General features: G+C 45.3%; 1 protein-coding gene across 4 annotated transcripts in view; it reads left to right on the top strand.

The window, feature by feature from the left end:
• Positions 1 to 697: 697 nt before the first annotated feature.
• Positions 698 to 18441, top strand: part of DCPS (decapping enzyme, scavenger) — a 64127-nt gene continuing 46383 nt past the window's right edge. The window contains exons 1-2 of one of the 4 annotated variants that reach the window (XM_080983941.1): positions 698 to 968; positions 7158 to 7326. In XM_080983941.1, coding sequence (XP_080840067.1) covers positions 795 to 968; positions 7158 to 7326 — 343 coding nt within the window. In that variant the 5' untranslated portion in view covers positions 698 to 794. Of the gene's footprint in view, positions 969 to 1115; positions 1256 to 7157; positions 7327 to 18441 lie in introns of those variants that run through there. The other 3 variants (XM_080983942.1, XM_080983939.1, XM_080983940.1) reach the window with 3 other exon arrangements.

The raw sequence follows: 18441 nt of genomic DNA, 5'->3' as shown, positions 1-18441 counted from the left end.
ATACTTGCTTTCATGTAAAAGTTCATAGGGTTGTACTGTGTGTTGCATGAAATGAAGGATGCAATCTTGTACAAATTTATCTGCAAGCTGCCTTCTGAGTAGATATGCACAGGATTGCAATGTAGTTTGTCTTGATAAGACAGCAAGACGCCTAGGGTTTGGCTACCGAGGTACCACTGTATGGAGTTTGTGGCTTCTCGTTCGAATCCGGAGGCAAAATTTGGTCTTTGCTGGGCAGAAGTGAGAGCTGCTTTTTGAAAACAGCTTAGAAAAACACGGAACTAGCCTAGCGGTGATTGGATAACAGTACAGCCTCTATCCCAAACAAAAGGAAAAAGCAACCTACGGTAACTCCTTTAGTTTGCATGTAGTTTTGCTTTAATAATTTCAAATCACAAGGTGCCTGCTCGCAAACCGATGAAAGTTCATGGCTTCTGCATGCAATTAATCTGAACAGACAATTAGATCCTGAGATTTCTCCGCTATTTTTATTTATTTACCGCTGCTATTTCCTGCCCAGCTCAGAAGTTTTGAAAAGTGCCTAAAGGGGCCCTGAATTTCCACGTGCATACCGCTGGATTTCAGCTCTACACTTTTCCTGCGTCTACGTTGGGAATGTGACCGCGCTCCAACGCATGCGTACAATGACTTGGTAAAGCCACTCTCTCCACCACCCCCGGTAGCTGAGACCTCCCTGCCAGCAGAGGGAGCTGCCCGCCCTGACGCTCAATAGTTGAGCGAGCGCGGGAAGAGTTCGAGGCCACAGCGCATGCGCGCCAACCGGTTCTAGAGAAATGGCGGAGTCCCCAAGCGCTAAGCGAAAGCGTGAGGCGAAAGATGGAGAGAACGGGAACGCCGAGTCCCAAGGGGAAGGCTCCGTCGCTGGCACCTTCCCCTTGGCTGACATCTCCGTGCGCAAAGTGCTTAGGGAGTCTGCGCGCGACAAAACCATCTTCCTTCACGGGCAGGTAGTAACGTTTGTTTCTGGAGCCGCTGAGGGCCAATCAAATTCAAGGGGCGGGGCTTGACGTAACGGCATTATTTTACCCCGCCTCTTTAGGAAGATCCCATTCTTCATCTCCAGGGGGGGGCGTGGGAAAATGGGCTGTGCCAAAAAGGGAGGGGGAGGTTGAGAAAGTTGACAATTTTCTTTTCTAAGAGGATGCTGTACTTCTTTTTATTTTATTGTATTTATCATATCCTGCCCTTACTTCCAAAGGAGCCCCCGGGTGCCAAATTTATACCCTTGCATAAAGTAGGTGACTTTTTTTGTGAGTTAACATAAATTTGGTTTTTTGTATGCATACAACCTTCCTGATCTCACAGAGATCTTCCTGAATAAAAATTATAATAGCGCCGGCGCGGATTATGAGATGTTACAGACATTCACACACGACAATTATTTTTACAGTGCAGCCAGTGTGCTACAGTGAACTTGAAATGTGTGTATGTGTTTGATGTTGTTTGTGGTATTTTGGTATTATTATTATTATTATTTATTTCTAGACTGCCTTTCATCTGAAGATCACGGGACAGTTTACAATACAAAAACACAGAAATACATACCGTAATTACAAACAAAAACAATACCCCCATACAAACTTAGTTTTAAAAGGCTGTAAAGGTAAAGGGAGGGACGCGGGTGGCGCTGTGGGTAAAACTTTCGGTCCCAGCTCCTGCCCACCTAGCAGTTCGAAAGCACCCCTAAGTGCAAGTAGATAAATAGGTACTGCTTTATAGCGGGAAGGTAAACGGCGTTTCCGTGTGCTGCGCTGGTGCTTACTCGCCAGCTGCAGCTTTGTAACGCTGGCCACGTGACCCGGAAGTGTCTTTGGACGGCGCCGGCTCACGGCCTCTAGAGCGAGATGAGCACGCAACCCTAGAGTCGGACACGACTGGCCCGTACGGGCAGGGGTACCTTTAAAGGTAAAGGGGTACCATTAGGCTTTATTGGCGTGGCCAACATGACTAAGCCGCTTCTGGCAAACCAGAGCAGCGCATGGAAACGCCGTTTACCTTCCCGCCGGAGCGGTACATGCTTTCAAACTGCTAGGTGGGCAGGAGCTGGGACCGAACAATGGGAGCTCACCCATCGCGGGGATTCGAACCACCGACCTTCTGATCGGCAAATCCTAGGCTCTGTGGTTTAACCCACAGTGCCATTAGCCAAAGGCCCAGGAGAAGAGGAATGCTTTTGCCTGGCATGATTGTATAGTATTGTATTTTTTCATAGTAAACTGCCCTGGGGTATATTTGTATGGAGAGTGCTACCTTGAAATATAACTAAATGCGTTCAGAATACTGTATAAAATGTAAACTGTTGGACATAGATAATGGCATGTGCTGTCAACCTTTTTGGGCCCATAGGCACATTTGTAAAGAGGATAAATTGCCAGAGACACACATAGGCTAAACATTTGACATTTTAAATTGTTTTTTACCGTGGCAATACTGTGTTTTAGGTTTGTATGCCACCTTGTGCTATTTCTTATATCAAAATAATAAATGCAGGAAGTATTTCAAAATAGAACTACACCAAAGCCCTAATCATCTAAAATGATAGCAACTGTAGGGCAGTGATCATCTTTACCTCCTGTGGATAAGGGTTGTGGAAAATCCCAGTACCCTGGTTGTCCAGGCACCAAGCCAAGAAATGTTATGTTTGTGCTTACAAATGTGAAATGCCGATTCAGTTGTTAGGAGCTGCTACTTACAAATCTGATGCTGGCCCATAAAAGCTCAAAGGTGTTTCAGAGGTATTCCACCCACCACCACCACCCCTTGTTCCTTCATAAATAAAACTACTTTTCAATAAAACTTTACTTAGAGAGTCTATGGAGCTCTGAGACCCCGTATACTTTGTTTAGTAGCACTAAGATAAGTGACACTAGTATAATTGAACACCACTGGTTTTTATGTGGTCATGCAGCAACACCAATTATGGTTATTGCCATCATGGGTAATAAGTTATAATTGGAATTGGTAGAATTATAGCTGTGGTTATTATAATATTAACTCTTTTTATGGTGGGTGCTTATCTCTGCAATAATGAGTGGGTAATGACAGAAGGGAATCCTCATCTGCTGCGGTCAGGGCAGAGATACAACGTTATCTTCTTCACTCTCTAAATTTTAACTGATTTCCAACCCATTTGCAAAGGCTGTGGAGCACACTTTATATAGGCCCCAGAATTTGGATGCAGAAATATTTTCTTTCTCATTTTTTACCATATTTATTACAAACCATTTATATGCAATGAAGTAGATGTGGAATACTGTACATACTCTGGCTGCAACATTCAAAGAAAGGGGGAAGATCCTATTACAAGGACACAAGAATAGCCTGGCCTCTTTTCCCTAAACCTGCCGCATAACTGGCATAGGTGACATAAGGTGTGGGGCAAGTGGAGATTTGGCTGCCAATCAGGAGCCTTAAAGTACAAGGGAAAACAGGCTTTGACTGTACTGCCCACCAGCCGGTGAGCTGTATAAGCACAGCCTGCTGGATTGAGTGCACACGGTGCATTGAAGTCCCAACTTCATAATAATAATAATAAATTTTATTTATACCCCGCCCTCCCCAGCCAAGACCGGGCTCAGGGCGGCCAACACCAAGTATAAAAACAGTTGATTGAAATACAACTTTAAAATACAGCATTAAAATGCAGCCTCATTTCAATAGGAACTCAAATCAAAAACTTTTTGGGGGATGAAAACGTCAAGTCTTCACCAAGGCCAACTATCCAGACTGGTCCTACATGGGCCAGAAAAAAGCCAGGGAAGTCCCTAAATAGGAGTTCCATCACAGAAGAAGAAAGGAAAAAGGAAAGAGGGGGAGGGGATCAAGGTGATTCCAAGCCAAAGGCCAGGCGGAACAACTCTGTCTTACAGGCCCTGCAGAAAGAAATCAGATCCTTCAGGGCCCTGGTCTCATGAGACAGAGTGTTCTACTAGGCCGGAGCCAGTGTTGAAAAGGCCCTGGCTCTGGTTGAGGCTAATCTGACTTCCTTAGGGCCCGGGACCTCTAGGGTGTTGCTATTTATGGACCTTAAGGTCCTCCGTGGGGCATACCAGGAGAGGCGGTCCCGTAGGTACGAGGGTCCTAGGCCGTTCAGGCTCATTTTGACAGGTGGGCAGCCTTCCATAGAGACAAGAAGGTTTCCTACTCCTGTTCTATGGGCCCTAGAAAGAGGTGGAAAAGGAACTGTGATCGTCGTAATATTGAAGAGGATCAAAAGGTTCCCTAGGGCTATCCATTCACTCATCAGCCTCCGTCCTCCCCAAATCCACCTGTTCTGTTCTGACCCTTAGCAGAGTTGCTGCAGAAGACAGAATAGATGTGCTACTATTTCAGAGCAAGTACTTCAGGGTGGCTCATGCAAATAAGCCGGGCAGCATGCAGAGGAAGGTCATCCACAAAGGCACTGGCCAGTCTGATCCTGATCTGGGCGGAGGATTCTCTTCTGATCCCACTAATGTGGTCCCTGATCAGTCCTTGTGAGAAGAAGCCCCATCCATTGTGTAAATCTCTGTGTGTGCTGCCTTTCAAGCATCTTTCCCCTGTTGTGGCCTTTGTTGAAATTCAGGAACTGGATCGGGTTCAGCAGACTTCTAGGTTTGGCAGCCAGGAATAAATGAGAGGCTTAGAGGGCAATCTTATTATACTGTGCGGTTCAGAAGGGAGGGACTGTGTGTGGAATGGGGCACAGGTTGCATTGTTCCACCTAACAAAAGCACTAGATACCCATCTCGAAGCTTAGATTATTTTTTTCTTATTAGCATATCTATTGCTTTTAGCCTGGAGATCAGTTTTTCATGTTTAGTGTTTAAAGTGGAATTGAATTGCAAACTAGCAGTTAACTGAAATGCTGTAAATAAGATGGATGGAGTTGTCACTTAGGAGGCCATAAAAACGGGAAATTTGCAAGTACTCTTTTAATTCACCGTTTACAGCTGTACAGTGTTCGGGAGGCAGGTTCTTCCTTGCGGGCGGGGGTATACAGTTGGGTTAGTTCTTTTATTGTCCTCTGTAAATCCTCTTCCTAGATAGCCAAGGCACATGATGAAGTGTCAGGAAATTGCATGGCATCTCTATAATTTCCAAGTAGCATGTAAATTCTAGATGAATGGCTTTTCGAAAGGACTTGGAAAATGGATTAGTCTCTCTAGGTCAAATTCAGGGTGGGGAGGAGGAGCTGAAACATTTCAAGGCGTGGAGGATCAATAAACCGGAGTTAAAAGGTGGCGGCAGCAGCAGATAATGTGTTTCTGTTGGAACAGCTAAGGTCAGATTTAATAGATGTAAGTGGGACCTGCAACAAAGTGTTGCAGTCTATCTGTGTCCCACCAGGTTGCATCTATAGTATAGGAATTTGGAACCTTATGACACACGTCCACCCATCCTAATCAACCCCCACCTTCTAGAAGCTTACTTTAAGCTGCTGGGAAAGGATGAGGAGCCTGTTGCTCTTCACATGTTATTGGGCGCCCACCATCCCTGACGATGGGAATTGGAGTCCACAACAATGAGAAGGCAAAACATCTGCTGCCCCTGGTGTAGACAGTTCTAAACTAGATGGACCAATGGTCTGACTCTGTAGATGGCAGCTTCCTACAGTCCTGTGGATCCCAGGCATCTTCGTTGCACTTGTAGAGGGCTCTTGTAAAAGATTGGGATGACCCACGTGATTGCCTGCTTCACACAATCATATCCTGACTTAGTAAGTTATGCTCCAGCTTTCTTGCTTCCCCCATTGTTCCCTCCCTTGGCTTCTGGATCCTGGTGTGTTTGGAAGCCATGAATCATAGTAATGGGAAGCTGTGGTGAAATGCAACTTCCTGGGTCCAGTTCTGCGAAGCTCATGCTTATTAAACCAGAATTTGATTGTGCAAACTTGACTAATGTGTGTGAAATGTCATCAATCAGTTCCATTCATCCACTATATCCTGTTCTCTCTGCCTCTGCCTCTGCCCCTCTCTCTCTCTCTCTCTCTCTCTCTCACACACACACACACACGTTTCCTAATGTGAAGCAATGGCACTGTTTCTTTTCCATCCCCATTTGCTGCCTGGCAACAACCCACATTCAGGCTGCGTTTGTATCCATCAGTCCCTCATGATAAAGTAGGGTCTTGCAGTATGGATGCAAGTTTACTCATAGAAAGTTGGTGGGACTAAGCATGCCCCTTTGTACTGCAGTTCTGCCCAGCTGGATGTGCACAAACACCATTTTTCAGTTTCCAGAGCCTTCCCCTACTCTTCACATCAACATCATCTTGTGACAGCAGAACTAGTTGTAAGGAAAGGTCCCGATTTCCTCTTGGCTCTTTCTAATGATTCTGGATATGGCACACCCTGAACACACTAGATGTAGCAGCAGTCATCAGTTTAGATGGCTTTTTTAAAAATGATGACACTGATTCACAGAGAATGGGTTCATCCATGGTTGATTATTTGTCATGATGCTTAAGAGCCAGGGTGGTGTAGTTGATAGAGTAGTTGGACTAGGACCAAGGAGGGCTCGGTTCACACCCCTACTTAGCCATGAAACTCTCTGAACTCCTTAGAGAAGAGTGACACAGAAAATTTAATGACTAATAGCTGAATAGGACCTCCAGTGGTCAAAGGCACCATCCCATTAATTACCACTTGCTGCGTTAAAACAGGGAATGACATTGGTGCCTTGAGCTTCCAAGTTCATCTGGCCAGCAATGGTTGGAAACAGAGTGGTGTCCAAATCAGATGTAAGTCAAAAAGTGGAGTAAGAATGGAAAGTGAAACTACTTTGGTAAGGATACTGACTTGCCCTTAATACTCCTTGGCCTCACTTCTTTGGCCAAATAGGACAGGAGTTGCCTTATACTCAGATCAGTATCATGCACTGTATTGTCCGCACTGTTCAGCAGTAGCTCTCCAGAATTTCAAACAAGCGTCTTTCCCTGCCCTACCTAGAGATCTGGGGATTGAACCCAGGACCTTCTGTATGAAAAACAAATGCACTATCACTGAGCTACGGCCCTTCCCTTCATTGACTGTACTACCTGGGCTGATGGGAGTTGGGATTCCAAGAACACCTGGATGACCTCAGGTTCCCTTACTGCGCTAGATGGACCTCAGTTCAAGCCAGTAAGCCAACTCTTACTGTTCTTATTTCTCTAGGTGAACAGCGCTTCTGGTGACGGGACAGATGCTGTGGTGATTTTGGAGAAGACACCCTTCCAGGAGGAGAACATAGCTGAACTCCTGAAGAAGCACACCAAGCTCCAGCTCCAGATGTCCAACGACATCTACAGCACTTACCACCTTTACCTGCCTCCTGAGCTGAACGGTAAGCAGCTGGCTAGGGAGGCTTGCTGTCAATTTATGCAGGCTGATTGCAGTGAGGTTCCTCCAGGTCTTAACCAAAAATACAGTTTGCGTTTCAGATGCCATCCCTGCTATCAGTGGGTTATCTGGGATAGGTTAGGTTCTGCTTCTGTTATGCTGAATTTAGCCAATGGTTTTCTTACCCTGAAAGCTGGAATTCTTCTATGGGCTGGCCCCAGGTTTGAGGGTACACTTGGCAAGCTGTCCTCAATCCCCCCCCCAAAAAGCCCTGGGTGTACTGTATAGTAGGTAGCGACAAGCCAGCACTTAACATTTTGCACAATGCTTCAGTGTCCAACATAAGCACCGATCAAGAGCATTATGGGGAAATATAATAAAAGGGCAGCTCACAGACTTAGTCACATAATGCAGTGGTTCCAAGGCAGTCCTGGAGTACTGGGACCCTGGCAGGTGTCCAAAGGTGCCTGCTGTTTCAGCAGTGAAATACAGGAACGGTTCATGTTCTCATATATTCTGGTAGAAGCCAAGATATTGGAGCATGTTACTGGTGTAGTGTGAGCTGGTTATTCCCTGGTTCAGATTTGCCCTTATGGCATAGTTCTGTTAGAACTGTGCCACTTCAGAATGCAAGTGCAGGATCGCCTTTTGATTTAAACCCATATGAAAAAAATGGAATGTCAAGAGGAAGGACTAGTCTAAGAACTTGTTTACTGATATGCTGGTTTTCCATAAGCATGGATCCTCCCCACCTTCATGGAGGAAGCCTTTAGATATGCACCCTTTCCTTGCCTGTGTCTTCAACTGATATAGTCCCAGCAGGGGGTCGCATTGCATGCTTTCCCCAAGGATTTAAATCATTTATTGGACATAAGACTCACCCGGAACGCTGCCTCCTGTGCTTGAGGGAAGCATGTAGGAAAGCATCAAGGCAGTCACCAATGAGACACAGGTGTTCAGTTATGAGAGATATCTGTGGTTAACATATTGGATTGGGGGATGTTCCCTAACTCTGCAGTTTTAGCAATTCTGACATGTCTCATTTGGGGGAAAGCACTTGCTTTAGTTTAGCTTCCCATATAATTCTGTTTGTTATCAATCATTAGTTCAGGCAGGAATCAGAATTTAAACCTTGGCTTGACATGGATAAAGTTCTCAACCCCTATTCTACTGGGTGTTTGTGGTATTATTACAACAGGCACATCTTTTTGTGCTGTTCAGAAGATCTCTGTGCAGGCCAATGGAATAGACAGGTATCCTGTCTGCAACTGTGAGCGCTTTTCTCCCTTTTGGTGACTTCTAACAAGATGCTGCAATTTCCACAAGGTGGCACCCTTGGACAAGAATCAAAGAACCATTCTAAGCAGCAACTGTTACTGAATGACAGGAAGGATGACCTGCTGCTGGTTCAGTTCCCCCCACCCACCGTTGTTTGATTTCTGTAACATTTATTTATTCATTTTTTATTTAGATATGCCACCCAATAACACAAGTTCTCTGGGCAGCTTACAATAAAATACAGTGGTACCTCAGGTTACAGATGCTTCAGGTTACAGACGCTTCAGATTACAGACTCCGCTAACCCAGAAATAGTACCTCGGGTTAAGAACGTTGCTTCAGGATGAGAACAGAAATCGTGCAGCAGTGGCACAGCGGCAGCAGGAGGCCCCATTAGCTAAAGTGGTGCTTCAGATTAAGAACAGTTTCAGGTTAAGAACAGACCTCCAGAACGAATTAAGTTCTTAACCCGAGGTACCACTGAACTTTGGTTCTTAAACGGCTTGGCTCCCGAACAAATTGGCTGTCAAACGCTGCAAACCCGGAAGTAAGTGTTCGGTTTGCGAACGCTTTTGGGAAGTCGAAGCAGCTTCTGCTTGACTGCATGAAGCTCCTGCAGCCAATTGGAAGCCGCGCCTTGGTTTTCAAATGGTTTCGGGAATCGAACGAACTCTCGGAACAGATACAGTTCAATAACCAAGGTACCACTATACAAACAATTAACATACCAAAGAAAAACCACAAAATCTGAATACATGAGCAGCTTGAGCGTAAAGCAACGGTGCAACTGCCCAGAAGGCCTGCAAGTGCATGCTAGTCAGCTATGTTGGCATTTCCAAGGATGCTCCCTTGAGATCAAGCCCCATTAACCTCTCTGAGATCCATTTCAGAACAAACAGGCATGCTCTGGATTTAATCTGAAAAGGGCAAGGTGTCCAGGGTATATAATGTCAACTGTTGTTTTGTGGATTTACTGTGCTGTGTGATATTAAGGAGTCTACGCACAGGAGCCAAAAAGTATCTTCCACCAGGTTTTAAGATGACCACTGTTTTAGATTCGAGTCAGGCTGATGTCCAGGTTTATGTTAACAAAATATGACAGGACGGTGCTACAAAAAAGGCTTTTCCCTTGGTGATACCGCAGTTACAGAATACGGTGGGGTCAGGGGACTGGATTCAATGGGGGGCCAAATCCCTCAGTTCTCCACCCTCTGCTGATTGGTGGTGGGAATGCCCATTCTAAGTGCCTTGCTCCTTTAGCATGAAGCGGTTTGCATTGACAGTTGGGTACAGAGTATTAGAAGTTTGAAAGCGGAGTGTTATTTGCAATTCTAGTCCAGTGCAGGGTAAGTCTATTAAAATGAATGGCTTTGACTATCTTAGGTTCATTAATTTCTCTGAGTGGAACTTAGTTGGATACAACCCAAGGTGGCTCTTCTACATCCAGCTTAAAGCAGAGCATCAACCATGGGATGCTGCTAAATTGACTCGGGCTCAAATCCACATTCAGCTATAAAGCTTAATGGGTAACCCTGGAGCAAGCCTGTCCTTTAGCTCAACCTACCTCATAGGGTTGGTGAGAGAATAAAATGGGAGGAAAACTATGTCCTTTGCCCAGAGCTCCTTGGAGGAAACGCAGGTTATTATACACGCATACACATACTGAAGCCAGACTAGGAACATAAATCCACCACTGGAGGAATGGGATAGATGGTAGTATTTCTGGATGCTGTGCTGCTCAGTGTTTGGGAAGCAAAACTGAACCAGTTCAGGTATGCCGTACTGATTATTTTATGGGACCTTGTCTAGGCCTGAACCAGGAGAAGAACTTCGTTGCCGCTGAGCCAGCCAGAACAAAAAAAAAAAAAAAGTACGATGCAATGGTTTGGCTTCTTAGTTGACTTCTTACAATGCAATGGTTTGGCTTCGGTCGGTCCAAGCTCCCAAGCCCACAGGACATTTGAAGCAGAACACTTTTCTCCTTTTGATGGCATTGAAGAGTTGCAAGTTCTAGCAGCCTTCTGCCCCTCCCACCTTCCCGCTTGTTCGCCAGCATCCCTCAGAGGCATGTGTGAAACACTTACTTTATTATCTAGTTAATGCTCCTTTCAAGGCGTGTCTCCTCTGAGCTTACATAACCTAACGGGTATAATGAAGCCATTATAAGGCTATAAAGCATGGCTTTAATTTTTAATAGCTTTAGCGGGTGTGTTGTTGTTTTTCGGTTGCCTGTGATGCACCCTTTTGTTTTGTTGCTGTCGCTAGACCAAACTTAACTGTGTGAGCTGGAAGAGAGCTATTATGTTCTCTGGCTCTGTTTTAAAAGGGGATACCATTTCTTCTCCTCCTAGGTTAGAACTGATGTCTACCTCTTTTTTGTGTATGTGAGAGAGCTAGTAAGAGCCTGTGAGTGCAAGTCAAGACCTGGGTTCAAGGCCCTCATGAAAAACAAAAGAAGAGCCTTCTGGATCAGGCAGCATCCTGTTCTCACAGTGGCTAGCTATGGGAAGGCTGCAAGCAGGATCTGAGTGCAGCAGGACTCGCCCCAGCAAAAGCCTTGTCTTCTATTAAGTTTGTCTAATCCTCTTTTAAAGCCATCCAAATTGGCGGCCATCACTGCCTCTTGTGGGAACCTCCTCTCCCCACGATTTAGAATTCTGCTCCCAAGTTGGAGGCCTGGCTTCAAAGCCTTTCTCTGCCATGCATAGCCTTGGATAGGGCAGCTGGTGCCTCCCAGAAATGGTGGCTTCTGTGGAATAACACTTGTAGTTTAATGGTGAATTTTAGATATAATGGAGATGTAAAATATTTGGATTATTGTAAAAGATGCAGGAGGAAATGATTAATAATAGGACCCACAAAGGGGAGGAGGGATGTCCAGGAGATTCTTTGGAATCTTGTCTTTATGTTGTATGTTAGATAAAATTCTAATTTGAAAAACCTCTATCTCTATCTATCTATCTATCTATCTATCTATCTATCAGTGTGTGTGTGTGTTTAAATGGTGGCTCTTGAAGCTCCTCACTCACATTGTGTTCCCATGCGCGCGCGTGCGCACACACACACACACACACACAGTGGATTGTCATAACTTCCATTTGCTGTGGTTCTACAGCTCTGGGGAGTGTGTCCGTATCAGAATCAGATGGACAAGTCATTTTGGGTGGCTGTTTCTCACCCGAATGATGACAACGATGATCACTTCCGCCCTTCCCCAGAAAGTCCCAAGGCAGATTATAGCAAGGCACAGAATTAAAACAAGTTACATCTTAAAGCAAATTACAGTCACAATTAGGGTGGGTCCTAAAATACACGTACTGTTTCTCAGGTGTCCAAAGCCAGGGAAAGAAGTGCATCTTCAGCATAGACAAAAGTGGTGCAGTGAAAGTGCCAGATACACCTCTGTGGGGAGGGAATCCCACAGCTTAGGCCCTGCCAGTCAGGTAAGAAAGACCCACGTAATGGGCTCCAGTGACGTGACGGCACTATTCACTCTCATCCCCCAGTGCTGTGGAAGTGCGCCACAAGAAAGCAATCCTGGCAGCTTGCTTTCAAGTTAGGAAGCCCTCATCCATTATTCCAGGGCAAGTAAAGCTATTTTATGATTAAGTGGCTTGTCAGGCTGCTGAAGCTATCCTGTAACTCTCAAATAAATATGAGCCACTGAGCTGAGGCTGTTGCTGTAAGTGTGCAGTGAGAGGAAGGGGAGGTTATCTCCAAGGCTTCTCTCCAGCGCTTCCATTTATCCAAATATTTGATTATCCGAACGTTTCAGCTTTCTCCCAGGCTGTTTTTAAACAGATGAGGTTGTTTTGCATACAGAGTCTTGCCTGCATATATTATTGCCCGCACAGCAGTGGAGCAGGGGCTAGACAGCCACGCGCCACATTGCCAGCGTCTGATCAGCAAGCTGTAGTTTGTGAATTAGTTGCTCCCTGCCATTTGTCTGCAGCCATCCTTGGTGTCTGACTCCAAAGCTGTTGCTGTGACACAGCTCCAGGACCTGGGAAGCCTCTTTTTCCTTTTTCCTTTTCTTAATAGAATATGGATGACTTATGGGACGGCCTGTAATCTCTTTTGGCTCTTGACGTTAAAAACCTCTCATTAAAATTTCAGGGAGGAAAGTGTGCAGGCAGAGTAAATAATGAACTCAGCCAGGGTAAGGCTCTGCCCAGCCCACAGTCATTTTTAACAGTTTGGGGATCATTCCAGAGTTTTAATTCCTTTTGCCTCCCCCCCCTTGCCAAAAAGGGGGTGGGGGAGAGTTTACTTGTCAGGAAAGCAAAGGGTCCTTGGGGTGCCAGCTGCTCAGCTCCCTGTAGAGCCTGCAAACCTGCAGCATAGATTTCCTCTTGCCTCGAATCCTGCAGCTCACTCTCTTGATTTCCCCAGGATTTATTACAGGTTGCTTTTGGCTTCAGAAATCGATGGCGTTTAATCACTAGCCTGTGCAGGATGGGAGAGTAAAGGTGGGAGAGAGAGAGCTTCTTAAAGCTCATCTGAGCTTGCTCACTGCTGATCCAGAATTTATAGCTCCTCAACCTTGTTTGTTTGTTTGTTTGTTTAATGATACGGTTTAAAATAAGAGTGGAATGCCTTGGCTTGCGAATTGGCCAAAAATGTCTAGGCCGGAAAAGTTTGTAAAATGGGTTTGAGGCTATGCATTGTGGCCTAGTGGCTGCCATGCTACAAAACCGATAATCTTTTAGTTCTCTAACTATGGTCCATGGACTGCTGGTGGTCTGCAAGGTCCCTTGAGGTTGTGTCTGTAGATAAGTTGTGGAACCGCCAAGAATACCTGTGCTTGGCTGTGTGCTTATGTTTCTTTCTGATGGTGATGGAGATGGACTTCACAGAACTTTGCTCATGAAAACAGGCATTCCTATCGCTTAGAAAGACAGGACTACAGTTTTTGAAATATGAGTTATGTATGCGCTTTGATTTGTAAGGGGGTGGGAGTTAATTGAGTGGTTTGCTGAAATCCACAGCAATTTAACTGGTTTGTTGGGGGGGGGGGTTAAAGAACTGTTGCTCCTATCTATCTACTTCTGTCTGCAATCCCACACCCCTGGGCAGCGATGGCTAGAGGGAAATGCAGATTGATGCCTCATGATCCACTATTTAGTACAGAAATCCTCTGCAACACACATGTGTTGATGATCTTGTCTCTTTGGGCTATTTGAAAGTTGCTATTCCGCTTATGGGCTTATGCAAAAGCAGCTTCCGGACTTAGTAGGTGTGTTACTTTTTTGCCTCTCTTTTGAAATCAAAATGAAGTAAGCCTTTGTAAACATTTCTGCTGGGGATTTGCTGTAACAAAGTCTTGGCAAATCTGAGTGCCTGCTGTTAAATCAATTATCTGAAGGAGATAAATTTATGGCAACAGGGCGGTGAAGTGTGTGTGGCGGGGGTCACTCACTTGGTTTCTCGCCTCTAGTAACTGACTCAGACGTTATCTGAATAGCAAGCCTGTATTTTTGTTTAAGCCAATTGTTATCAGTTCGTCCTGTGATTACCTCTTGTCACTCCAGGCTGATCAGCACGAGCTACTCTTGCTTAGTCCTCGGAGAGGCAGCAAGGCTTCACCGCAAAGGGATATTTTCAATAAGAGAATCCCATTTAGCATTTGCATCAGCCATATGCCTAAAATATCTCATGAAAAGCTCATTTCCGTGAGACAGATGGTAGATTACACCGAGCTGACGCATGCGAAAGGTGCAGCAGCGGCAGTGTTTGGTCCCTTGGCCTTGAACCGGGATCCATAGACCCACTTTATGCTCCTTACTTAACCAGGTCTGATAAGAGAAATGTAAGCCCTTAAAGCCAAGATCCTAACATAGATGGGTGATTCCCAAGTCCCCCACTCCTCCACAGACCACTTGAAAATTGCTGAGGGTCTTGGCAGATCACTTACTGATTTTTTTGCCTGTTCTCGTGATTTTAATGCACTGTGCCAGATGCTGTATGATTTTTAATTGCATCTTTATTGCTTCTTTTATTACAATTGGCATTCCGCAGAATTCAAATTGTAATAGAATAAATAAAAGAAGTAATTAGAAACAGATAAAAATTAATATGAATATGTAATGTGGACATGCCGCAGGCATCTGAATGAAGCTTGCAGACCACTGGTGATCTGTGGACCGTAGCCTGGGAACCTGAAAACTCCAGGGCTTGGGAACCTGGTCATCCCAGGGAGCCAGTCAAGTCCCTCTGTCTGATATAAAATTCCAAATTTTGCTACACTCTTCCCATGCAATCCTGTGCATGTTTACTGAGAAGTACATCCCTGATTCCTGTGCAGAGGATTGCAGCCTTAGTCTGGGCAACTCATCTGCCAGGAAAGCCACGTGTGTGTGTGTGTGTGTGTGTGTGTGTGTGTGTGTCTGCACTTCTGAATTGGTTGCCTGGAGGCTGTTTGCTCTGTCTGCTCCAGGTATTTTGCCTCTTCCCAAAGAGTGGGAGGCTAGACTTCACTGGCACTTGGACTTGGTCACATGACATAGAGGAAACCCTTTCTCTTCCATGTCATCTCCCTTGGCATTGACTTCAGGTATGAGTTACTGCAGGCCTGTTCCATCACTTGATGACTTTAGCATTGTGTAAACTTGCAGGCGTGAAACAAATCCAACTAAATAGGCTGAGTTTTTGCATTGTTCCCTCACTTTTCAGCAGAGGCCATTCATGCATTTGCCCACAAGTGGTTGTATATACATGTCTGATTTGATCTCTATTGGTGGGAAGAGTGGAAGACCATTGACCAACCTAGCTCAATATTGCCAGGGTTCTGCAGGGTTTCAAGCTGAAATTTTCTCCAGCTCTACCTGGGGATGCCTAGGATTGAACCTGAGACCTTTTCATATGCAAGGCATTTGCTGCGCCACTTAACTACCTCCTGCTCCAGCAGAGCACTCCTCTTAAAAGCACAAAAAACTGGTTCGCATGCCAGCTGGTGTGTACACCTTGCCTCCGAATGGCTTCTGATTTGGCTCAATTTCCCAAAGCTATGTTCAGAAAATATGGCAGTTGGCACCTGAACTGATTGGCAGTTTTTGAAACGGGACATCATTCATGAGCTGGGAAAGCAGTGACTTGCACTGGCGTAAAGGAAGCAAGTAAACCTGGGGGTGCTTCAGACAAAATCTCATCTCCTGCCACCCCACCACCCCACACACTTAGTACTGGTCTGTGAAAATAACACCCTAAATGGAGAAGACCATAGGGATGCAAGAGAGGCCCACGATTCCCCCTTCCTTTCCCATCTGCTGGCCTTACACATCAAAGCATAGATCAGTGCCAGGATTAGCATCCGTATTGCATCTTGAATTTAGAACTTAACATGATGTCAAATGGGGATTCCTCTTGCATGGATTAAGCTAGAATTGCCAGGTCTAGAACTGGGAGCCTTCCTTTGTGTGTGCAGTGTGAGCTATCAGAGCTGCAGGTTTGGGGGCTGTTGCTAGGCCAGCGAAGTGTTCTCAGACTAGAGACTTGCCATGCCCTCCTAGGCAGGCCATTGGGCTCTGCTAGACTTGGAGGGTGATAAAGGATAGATAGCAGACAGCCACGCAATGGAAGTTGCTCCCACAAGAGGTAGTGATGGCCCTCGACTTGTGTGACTTCAACAGAGGATTAGACAAATTCATGGGGGATGAGGCTACCAATGGCTACTAGTCACAGTGGCCATGTTTTTCCTCTGCTGTCAGAGGTGCTATGCCTCTGAATACTGATTTCTGGGAGAGTGCTGTTGCACTCAGGTCCCACTTGCTGCATGCTTCCCATAGATCATGGTGAAAAGAGAATGCTGGCGTAGATAGACAAGTAAGGGCACTGTTTTTGTTCTCTTTGGGCTTTCCTGGGCAACAGCCGCCTTCCTGACTCGCTGGTGTGTTTTTGCATGTTCCTTGACTCTGACTCCCAGCTACGTTCCTGGGTGCCCCCATCGTGCTTTGCACAAAGGAGGAAATAATAGACCAGTGAAAGAGCCTCTTTAACACAACATGCCAGAGTGGATCAGGTGTTGCTTCCTGGCCTGTATAAAAGCTTCCAGGTCAAGGAAGTAGAGGTACTCTTCTCTTCTTGCTTTCTAAAGTTTGCCTCCACCTGACTTCTGTCCTCTTCTGTCCTTTCCTGCACCCCGGCAGGGGCTTTCTCTTAGCTGTGCTCCAGCCATCAACTGCCGAAGTAATCCAGCGGAAGGCACCGCTATTTAACATTTAAAAGCTTGTGCTCTTGTAATTATTACTTTTAATCAGGCATTGATTTTTGAATGGGGTCAGTGTGGCTCAACCACTGCAAATCCATGCATATGGATCTGTCGACGCAAACTTTCGATATTCTCTCAACCCATTTAGAAAATTGGTATGAATTGATTCCCCGCCCCCCCTCCTGAAACCAATGCCTGGGAGCAGTTACTACCCTAAATGGACGCACTTGAACACCCCTCAACCAATTTCTTATTTGATAGGGCACATTGGAAAGCTTGAAATGCTGGCTGAACCCAAGATCGAGGCTGTAGCTTTGCTTTCCTGAGTTAAGAAGCAGGCGAACTTGGCCGCCAACAGCAGAATGATATATTTCTAAAAAGCAACAGCTCGGCACTCCATCATCCATCAGTAAACGTCGGATCCATTAAGCAACGTGTTTCTTAATAATATTTAAGTTGCACAAGTCCATTTGTTTCACTTAACATCTGGTTTCTGTTAGGCCAGCTTCCAGAGTCTGCCACACTTCCCTGTTATGACAGCATGTGTTTTGTGAACAGTAGATGCAATTTCCAGCAAGAGGCAATCTAATCCAGTTTAGCCGTAGAAAGGTACCGTGTGTCCAGGAGAAACACTGGGTGGTTAATGCTCCGTAAAAGCCAGGCACTGGCGTATGTTAGAATCCCATTACGGCAGGCTTATGTAAGCAGCAGCGTGCATCTGCGTACAATTTTGATGTACCGTGCTGCAGTTAAAAGATATTGGATCATGGGGAGAAGTCTAAATCTTCCTAGGCGGGACCTAAGAGAAAGACTCCAGCTTTTCTGAACTGTTTGCACAATGTGTACACCCAGTACAGAAGGGGGGAGATAGGGTGGGAAGGCCTAGAGTACAGATTTGAACATGTAGACATTAGTAATTGGGACAGTAACCCACAGCTACGTGCCCTAAGAGAATTAACAGCATGATCCAAGAAATAAATCAAGAAATTAAAGGTTGCTGTGTTGTTCCTGCTGTTTTGAAGAACATACAAAGAGCTCCCTGGATCAGACCAGTTGCCCATTTACTCCAGCATCTTGTTCTCACAGTGACCAACCAGATGCCTGTGGTTAACCAAACAGGACCCAAGCACAAGAGCACTCTCTTCCCCAGCTGTGGTTTCCAGCAACTACCTCCAACTGCAAAAGCAGAGCACAGCATCCTTGCTAGGAGCCATTGATAGCCTTATCCCCTTCAAATTTGTCTAAGTTGTTTGTTTATGGATGACTTCAATTTAATGTATAATAAGAATTTATTTTTTTAAAAAAGTTATGTATATAAAAACAGTTAATAACAATTGCATATATAAAAACCATTTTTTAAAAATAGATAGATCGATCTAGCTAGATCTCACAACTTTAAAACAGCTCCAGCACATGTATAAAATCAATTCAACTCCAATGCAGATACCAACTGGGATCATGATCTCCTTTTAGAAGTACAGTGGTAACCTCGGGTTACATACATCAGGTTACAGACTCCGCTAACCCAGAAATACTACCTCGGGTTAAGAATTTTGCTTCAGGATGAGAACAGAAATTGTGCTCTGGCAGCGTGGCGGCAGCAGGAGGCCCCATTACCTAAAGTGGTCTTCAGGT

The sequence above is a fragment of the Podarcis pityusensis genome, assembly GCF_964106645.2.
Source record: "Podarcis pityusensis genome assembly, chromosome: 15".
Classification (NCBI taxonomy): Eukaryota; Metazoa; Chordata; class Lepidosauria; order Squamata; family Lacertidae; genus Podarcis; species Podarcis pityusensis.
Note: the sequence above shows the minus strand (reverse complement) of the source record. Positions and strands in the feature narration are given on the sequence as shown.